The sequence below is a fragment of the Olea europaea genome, chromosome 11 (genome assembly GCF_002742605.1).
Source record: "Olea europaea var. sylvestris chromosome 11, O_europaea_v1, whole genome shotgun sequence".
NCBI classification, from domain to species: domain Eukaryota; kingdom Viridiplantae; phylum Streptophyta; class Magnoliopsida; order Lamiales; family Oleaceae; genus Olea; species Olea europaea.
The window spans coordinates 35,921,405-35,930,569 of NC_036247.1; the positions used below are offsets into that span (position 1 = coordinate 35,921,405).

Below are 9,165 nucleotides of genomic sequence, written 5' to 3' on the forward strand. Positions count from 1 at the left end.
AAAGAATCTAAGTGATGCACTTTTAAAATAAAACAGCAGTATAAACCAATGAGAATTAGGAGATAGCAACTCCCCGTAGTCTAGTTGCCTGAATTGCTAACGATTGGGCCTCTAATCTGCCTGTGTCAAATGTCTCCAGCTCCTGAACTCACGGTCATTGCATATTCTAAATTGTTGGCTTCACTGAAATTGGACAGATGCTAAAATAGAAACCTCTGTGTAACTGAATGGGTTGCTTGGTAGTAGAGACAGTAAACTGCTTGATCAATGAAGTCGGTGGAAGACAGAAACGCCGGGGATAGAGGCGTCTGAGTGGGTGGGTGTCGGTAGTAGAAATCTGTAGAATGTGTTGAAGAAGGCGGCAAATTGGATTATGTATATGTTTGACTGTGCCGATTTGAAGTGGATGCCGGTAAATGAGAGAACAGGATTATGGTTGCCAACGACCTGTGGGATATCGGGGAAGAATCTTTTGTGGTCGGCAGGGATTTAAAATTTGGGTAGTAGCGATGGAAGACAGCGATAATAGAGGGATTGACGGCTAGTGTGCGTAGCGTTGGTGATAGAGCTATAGACAAGTCAAGAGGTTGCAGATGGTGATGACAGTGGTGGACTGGACAGTGGCGGTGGCACGATTTGAAGCTAAATGTGTTGAAGAAGATGAAAGAATTGGGCTGGTTTGTGACTTGTATGGGTAATAGCTAATGTGGGCTGGGTTAATGTTGTATGGGCTATTGGGTTGCTGTAATTGGGCCGGAGGTGACAGGTTGGGTTGGTGTTGTATATATGGATTATGATTTGCTGTTGTGATGGTTAAGATTTGAGTTTTTGGGCTGCAAGGAATTGGGCTAATATGAGGGCTTCGTGGAAGATAGACACTAATTTTATGGGCCTGCAATTACTGGGTTTGGGCTGTTTGTGACATGGGGATGGGTATTGGGTTTGGAGATTTGTGAATAATTGGATTGGAACTAATTGGGTTTGGTTTGGACTTGGAATTCTAGGGTTTGTTGGGCAGCACACTTGCTTGGGCAGCAAAATAAGAAGAACGAGACTTTTTTTTTTCAAGAATTGATGAAAATAATAATAATAATAATAATAAATTTCTCCCAGGTATGAACAGTACCCGTGAACAGTAGCTGCCTCTACTTTTTTTTTTTTTTTTCAACCAAGAAGGAAAATTGAAAGAAAAGAAAACTGCTGCCTCAAACAAACTATTTCGTCTGTGTTTCTGTACAAGGGTTTTGGGAAGAGAATGTGAAGAAAAGTTTTGGATTGTAAATGAGTGAAAAAATATCTGAAAGACAATTGAAATATTCTCAAGTTTTGGCTCTGATACCAATTTGATGCAGGATGAAAATGAATTCCTGCAAAGTAGTTAGAACAAGCAGAATATAGCATAACTAGAAGAAGAAGAAGAAAAAGAAGGCGGAAGCAGTAAGAAAAGGGGAGGAACCGGAGAGAAACAAGGGGGAACGAGAGGAGACCAGGGGACAGAAAGGGAGAAGCAAGGGGGGAAACGGCCGGCTGCAAGCCAAAACCAACTTTCAATTCTAATTCATTATCAACTGTCTTAAATGAGAAACAAAACAGAAATAAATAGCAGAACACAAACCCTAAAGAGAGGGCTTGGGCCAAACCCACTAAACAAACTCAATAACGAAAACATAAACAATAGTCCAAATAAAATATAACTAATAGTCCAAATAGAAAATAAATAATAAATGGATATCCGCATCACTAGTATACTAAGATTTATATTGCAATTGCAAATTAAATTAACCTTATTGATATTCAAGCCCGACAAATTTCACATCGTTTCCTTAAGAAAAATTTGCTCCCTCTAGTACTCAAAATTTCAAGCAACTTGATTCCAAGATAGAACGGATGTCTGGTCCCTATGGAAGCAGCACCTCTTTTACAAAGGAACCGATCTGTCTTTATTACCCAACTTTGAAGCCAAAATATTTGCAGAATAAAGCAAAAATATTTCGAGAATACATTGATCTGTAATATCATGTAAAAGTGTACTACACTGCACAAAACCATTTCAAGCCTTATATTCTGACTTGACAAACTTATTTGATAATTTCAATCGCAAGCCTCTGTTTGCTAAGGCCCACACGCAGAAGGTTCTTTATTATTATAAGTACTTAAAAATTTCGATTGCACTTGAAGTGTATAACTTAAGTACTACATTTAAATGAATGTTATTCTTAGAACTAGAAGGAACAAAATTTTAGGTAAAATGAATCACACTTTTGATAGATAAAAAATCTATGTTTTACTTGTGTGTGAAGTAAAACATATGTCAATTCATTGTTTATAGCACAAGGATGTAAATGATTTTTTCATAGATAAAAATAATATAAAATTTTCCTTCGTATCTAAACATTTCTGATTGAAAGAGGTCAATCGTATGTATATACATAAACATTTTTCGTACGCAAATAAGTATTCATATGATGGTATATCTGTCCCAATAACATTGTATTCGATCCTGCATTCGTTTTCCATTAACAAAGTTGATTTTTAACGGATTTTTGAAAGGCAACATGGAAAAAGTTCCAGATAGATTCGATATGGTCAAACGGCTTCCACATCAAATGCAAGCTCACTTCATTTAAACATGGAAGAAGGGCCTTTTTTTTTTTTTTGGGAGAGAGAGAGGTTATCCAATTTCTACTCACAATGTTTCTGGCTGACAGTTGGGACATTTTATGGCATGCTTCGCAACTTTTTTTGGGGGAGTCTTGATTGCCTTCATATCTAGCTGGGAAGTGTCACTTCTAGCACTATTCGTTGTCCCAATGATTCTTCTAATTGGAGCCACTTATACAAAGAAAATGAATGCTATTTCAGCAACAAGGATGTCATACCTGTCAGAGGCCACAGCAATGGTAGAACAGGTAAAGATTTTAGTACCATTATTTGTAACTTATCGTCCTGTTAATATGTAAGCAGATTTTTCCACAGAAATTGAAAGTCAGTTTACTTAACAATTCTCTCGTTTGCTATGTGACAGACATTTTCCCATATCAAAACTGTTTTTGCATTTGTTGGAGAAAATTTAGCAATCAAATCCTTCATGGAAAGTATAGAAAGACAACTGGGTATAAGCAAGAGTGAAGCGCTTATAAAGGGAATAGGGACAGGAATGTTTCAAGCTGTGACCTTCTGTTCATGGTCTCTTATTGTATGGGTTGGAGCTGTTGTTGTATCAACCAAGAGATCAAAGGGAGGAGACGTCATTGCAGCAGTTATGAGCATTCTCTTTGGAGCTATGTAAGAAGCGAAGTCCACTGGTCCACAAATATTTTGCTCACTTTGTCAAGCATTACACGTGTTTTCCATTTTTGTGTTCCAGATCGCTCACTTATGCTGCACCAGACATGCAAATCTTCAATCAAGCAAAAGCTGCGGGAAAGGAAGTTTTTCAAGTGATCAAAAGAAAGCCCATGATATATTCCAAGTCTCAAGGGAAGACGGTGGACCAAATCAATGGAAGCATTGATATACATGATGTGCACTTCTCTTACCCTTCTCGAAAGGAAATTATGATCCTTCAAGGGTTTTCACTGTCAATCCCAGCAGGAAAGGTGGTAGCGTTTGTAGGAAGCAGTGGCTGTGGCAAGAGCACCATCATCTCACTGATAACAAGATTTTATGATCCCATAAAAGGTACTCCTAAGCTATCTACGAAGAAATCTACTTGAAAAATCCATTTATTTAAAATTTACATGGGACACACAGAGATAAGCAGCACTTTACTCCCATATATCAGATTGCTATTTATTACCTAAGAGCATTAGACAATCGCGTTATCAACTACAACTGTATTCATTTCAACTACAACTGTATTCATTTTAAGCAAAATCATAAGCTTGACTGAGTGTACAACTACTCAGGTGAAATTCTCATTGACAACCACAACATCAAGGACCTTGATTTGAAGTCCCTAAGGAGAAACATAGGACTAGTTTCACAGGAGCCGTCCCTATTTGCCGGCAACATCAAAGACAACATCAAGACAGGTAAAATGGATGCAGATGATGATGAGATCCAGAAAGCAGCTCAAATGGCAAATGCACACTCTTTTATATCCCAATTTCCAGATCATTACTCAACAGAGGTAGTTAAGTTGCAAGTCAAAATTTATAAATGTGCAAATTATGAAAACCTCCACCAAAACATAGATTATCAAGTGTGAACAAATGTCAGACTGGAAAAAAGATACGTTGACTTGTTTTAAAAAGAAAAATGAAAAATGAAAGACTATAATGTTAAGGGAATATAATCCCACATCGGTAAAATACCGAAATAATGACCAATATATAAAGGATTGGGACACTCCTCTTAATAAGGTTGACCTTATTAAGATGGACCCCAAGTCTTAACATGGTATCAGAGCCCAGTAAGCTTCAACGAGCTATTCGATCCGATTAAGTCTCTAAAAATGAGCACACGGATTTCAAGATTGGTCTGCTCAAACGAGCCACCATCTTGCGGGGGCATGTTAAGGGAATATAATCCCACATCGGTAAAATACCGAAATAATGACCAATATATAAAGGATTGGGACACTCCTCTTAATAAGGTTGACCTTATTAAGATGGACACCAAGTCTTAACATATAACAAGTTGAGTGTTAAATGAGTATAAAAGCTAAACTAGACCAAAAAAATCACATTATATTGCAATCTGAAGAGCATTGAGGTGCATCTAGTTTATATAACTGCCTGAAGTCACAGGCCAAAGAAAGGCAAAACAGAAACATCACAGTGAACATGAGCAGGTGAGAGGATTTGATTAGCCATCAGTAACATTATGCACTAATAACAAAGATGAAAATGCAGAGCTGATTTATAGACAGTGAAAAAAAGTAAATGAAGGTCAGACTCTATCAGATTCCATTGACAGTCTGCAAAACAATTCAATGGTTGCTCTTTCATTTCTGGTTATTCTGTATATATAGAAATCAGGTTAAAGGATCATAAACATTGCAACATACTTCACACTTGCTGTGTGTATGCTGTTCCCTTCTGTTGATATCAGTGGCCATAGTCTGCATCTGCAGTATAGACAGATATAAACATGTACAGCATATACCTTATATTGCCAAACTTATTATATGCTGACTGAGCATTGTTTTCACACTAGGTAGGAGAAAGGGGCGTTCAATTATCAGGTGGACAGAAACAGAGAATTGCAATAGCAAGAGCCATCTTAAAGAATCCTCCAATTCTTTTGCTCGACGAGGCCACCAGTGCACTTGATACAGAATCAGAAAAACTAGTTCAAGCTGCCCTTGAGACAGCTATGCAAGGGAGGACAGTCATCTTGATTGCCCACAGATTATCAACCATTATCAATGCAGATATAATTGCAGTTGTAGAGAACGGAAAAGTTGCAGAGACAGGAAGGCATCAAGACCTACTAAACACCAATGAATTTTATCACAGTTTGTTTACCATGCAAAACATCGATACAAGGTTATAAAATTGTTAATGACCTGAGCTCATGATAAACTAAAACATGTTATTCTAAATGTTTCTGTGTAACACATTACAGAGTAGAGGATTCAACTGAAGGAACAGCGAGTACTCGGAAACAAATTTCATCTCAACATTTTGACCAGCCTGATACACTAACAGAAAGCTACACAAGTTTCACACTATCTCCCAAGAAAGAGGAATCACAGGAAGAAACGGACAAGTTCATATTCTTTAGAATCTGGTCTGGCTTAAAGAAAAAGGAGATCGTAAAGATTTCCATTGGCTCCTTTGCAGCTGCTTTTGCTGGCATCTCTAAGCCTGTTTTTGGCTACTTCATCATCACAATAGGAGTAGCATATTTCAAAGATCATCCAAAGCATCGAGTTGGAAAGTATTCCATAATGTTTTCTACAATAGGATTTCTCTCATTGTTTGCCCACACTCTGCAGCATTACTTCTTCGGTGTGACTGGGGAGAAGGCCATGAAAAACCTGAGACAAAATTTATATACAGGTATCCTATCCGTACAAGTTACTATCTATCTACTTTATCAATCTAAGAAGTTCTGAAGCAATGCATTCACATGACTTCTAATGGAATTTTTGCAGCTATATTACGCAATGAATTTGCATGGTTTGAGAAGCCAGAGAACAGCGTAGGATCAATTACATCAAGAGTTATCAATGAAACATCAACAGTCAAGACCATCATTGCGGACCGTATGTCTGTTATTGTCCAATGCATCTCCTCCATAGTGATTGCTACAGCAGTCAGTATGAAAGTTAACTGGAGAATGGGTCTGGTAGCTTGGGCAGTGATGCCATGTCACTTCATTGGAGGGATAATTCAAGCCAAATCAGCCAAAGGATTTTCAAGTGGTAGTACTGCAGCTCACTCGGAACTTGTTGCCCTTGCTTCTGAATCAGCAACCAATATAAAAACTGTGGCTTCTTTTTGCCAGGAAGAGCATGTCATTCAAAAGGCCAAAGCTACTCTCAAGAAACCAGTGAGGAAAAGCAGGGTAGAAAGCATTAAGTATGGAATCATTCAAGGTGTATCCCTTTGCTTATGGAATATTGCTCATGCTGTTGCATTGTGGTATACAACAGTTCTGGTTCGCAAACATCAAGCGAGCTTCGAGAATAGCATAAGATCATATCAGATATTCTCTCTCACAGTACCATCAATCACAGAACTATGGACGTTGATACCCACTGTTTTCTCTGCCATCAGTGTTTTAACACCTGTGTTCCAAACCATTGACCGACAGACTGAAATTGAACCGGACTCGCCAAAGGATTCACCGTGCGAAAGCCTTAAAGGGGAAATTGAATTTCGAAATGTCAAGTTCTGCTACCCCTCGAGACCAGAAATAACCATACTTGACAGCTTCAGTTTAAAAATTGAAGCTGGATCGAAGGTTGCTCTTGTTGGGCCAAGTGGAGCTGGAAAGTCCTCTGTTTTAGCACTCATTCTCAGATTCTACGATGCCAACGAAGGACGAGTCCTGATTGATGGGAAGAACATAAAGCAATACAACCTCAGAAATATAAGGGCACGGATAGGGTTGGTGCAGCAGGAACCACTTCTCTTTAGTTGCTCAATAAGAGACAATATTTGCTATGGGTGTGAAGGAGCTTCTGAAGCTGAAATCATACAGGTGTCAAGGGATGCAAACATACATGAAGTAGTAAGCAATTTACCCAGTGGATATGGCACTACTGTAGGGGAAAAGGGATGTCAACTTTCCGGTGGACAAAAGCAACGAATAGCCATTGCAAGGGCCCTACTGAAAAGGCCTTCAATAATGCTCCTCGATGAAGCAACGAGCGCTCTTGATGCAGAGTCTGAAAGATCCGTGATTGATGCTCTGGAATCACTAAAAGTGAGCACAACATATGTCACAGTTGCACACAGACTTTCCACAGTAATCAACTCAGATGCCATAGTTGTTATGGATAAGGGTAAGGTTGTGGAAATGGGCAGCCATTCAACCCTAATAGCGGCAACCGAGGGAGTTTATTCGAAACTCACCAGGCTTCAGAGTGTCGAGAGAAATTGACATATCTACATCTACGAAAATTAAATGATAGTCACTGAAAGTCTTATAGTATTTCTTAAGCTTGAAGCCATCCTGTCAGATTGGTTTAATAATTTACTGTATTGGCTTCACGGTTACTATATCCAAAAACTGGATTATATTCAACACCAGCACTTTGGTTCGTACTTCCGAAAAATATCGAGATGAATGATGCGTAAGGTATTTAGCTTCTCCATCTTCCCCACACTGCAAGCCGATACTGCAACTTCTTCAGTGTATTATGCCCTTGATCATTAGTTATTTCCAGATTTTTCCAATACCATACCTTAGCTAGAGTTTTGAGTCAGTGACCTAAAAAAATAATAATAATAATAAATAAAAATAGAAAAAATCTGAAATTTACAATATCAAATTCTTTTGATCATATGTTCTTCAATTTTATACTAACGTGTCAATTTAGGTTGAAGAATGGCATCAAATATATCTTGATTGGACCTTTTTTTAAAATAGTATTGTGCAAAAGTTATAGAAATTTAACCACGCAGCATGAATTTTCTTATCCTACCATCAAAATGAAGACAAAAATCGTTCATTCTGATGCAAAGATTTTGTCAAAATTTCTGTGAGGCATAAAAATTGGTATGATATTCACATTAATTCTTATGAATATACTTTCCAACAACTAAAACATAGTTGTATACATAATAACACGAACTAAATTCTCCCTTTTAACATAAAGTTGTTTAACTCTTCTACACATCTAAATAAATGGAATACGTAAACGAGTTATTCCACAAGTTCTACCCAATAATCACATATGTTTCGCGCGGGTAGTCGCTAACAATTAAAAAAGGGGTCAGACGATTGTGTAAAGAACAGACCTCTTGAGACAAAGTCCCAAAAAGGGGTGTTTTTTTTACGATGATTTACAATTGGAAATAAACAGAATGCCTCCAAGAGGCGCAAGCACACGAGTATTAAAAGAAGTGTTTAAATTTAAGCTAAGAAATTAAAATTACATATTCTCTGTTTGAGAGTGTTTGATTCGGGGTCCTCTATTCTATGTCTTCTCTTCCTTTTTATATTCCCTTGATGACTTCCTTGTGATAAACCGCTTGGAAACTGTTTGATTGTTTTATAACTACCCACTTTCTTTATGGTGGCTAACTTGTCGTGGAACTGCCGTCTCTAACTGCTGCCATTACTCTTTGTCGTTCAACCGCCTTCAACTGGGCTCCTTGAATCGTGGAATGTAATAAGATTACTCAATAATTGCTTTAATAACTGTTATTCTGGACAATCATAATATTTTATGTTTGCTAAGATTTTGGGCGATTCGAAGGTTTGGGCGAGAACGGGGTCATTGTTCTGGGCGACCGTAAGGCACTCCATTCGCTCAGATTCTGGGCATCTTGCAAGCTTGGGCGATGACGTCACTGTGTTCGTAGGCTTCTACTGTATTTATCAATAATCATGTTTGGACATTTATCCTGAACTCCCCAATTGGGCTTCACTCTTTGGGTTGCACTTTTAGTGTGTCAACAATTACCCCCAATATGACAGAATTAATACCAATTATTAATTTTTGCCATATTCACTTTGTATTCTCCAGCAACATTTGAAATTCCC

General features: G+C 38.0%; 2 protein-coding genes across 2 annotated transcripts; both read left to right on the top strand.

The window, feature by feature from the left end:
* The first annotated feature begins 416 nt into the window (after nt 1-416).
* On the top strand, nt 417-4,210 carry LOC111404809 (ABC transporter B family member 1-like). The gene is made up of 6 exons (XM_023033562.1): nt 417-500; nt 567-677; nt 2,709-2,909; nt 3,026-3,285; nt 3,368-3,681; nt 3,909-4,210. Exons 1-6 carry the CDS (start codon nt 417-419, stop codon nt 4,208-4,210), a joined length of 1,272 nt encoding a protein of 423 aa, XP_022889330.1.
* Nucleotides 4,211-5,165: 955 nt separating this feature from the next.
* LOC111404234 (ABC transporter B family member 14-like) lies at nt 5,166-7,843 on the top strand. The gene is made up of 2 exons (XM_023033027.1): nt 5,166-5,492; nt 5,572-7,843. The coding sequence occupies exon 2, from the start codon at nt 6,079-6,081 to the stop codon at nt 7,555-7,557; it is 1,479 nt and encodes a 492-aa protein (XP_022888795.1). The 5' UTR covers nt 5,166-5,492; nt 5,572-6,078; the 3' UTR covers nt 7,558-7,843.
* Nucleotides 7,844-9,165: the final 1,322 nt, after the last annotated feature.

Bases quoted from the DNA above. Each gene is read 5' to 3' on its own strand.
- LOC111404809 (XM_023033562.1), top strand. From the start codon at position 417: ATGAGAGAACAGGATTATGGTTGCCAACGACCTGTGGGATATCGGGGA. The intron at 501-566 runs GTAGTAGCGATG...CGTTGGTGATAG, and splicing joins GGCAGGGATTTAAAATTTGG to AGCTATAGACAAGTCAAGAG. The intron at 3,682-3,908 runs GTACTCCTAAGC...ACAACTACTCAG, and splicing joins ATTTTATGATCCCATAAAAG to GTGAAATTCTCATTGACAAC.
- LOC111404234 (XM_023033027.1), top strand. From the start codon at position 6,079: ATGACTTCTAATGGAATTTTTGCAGCTATATTACGCAATGAATTTGCA.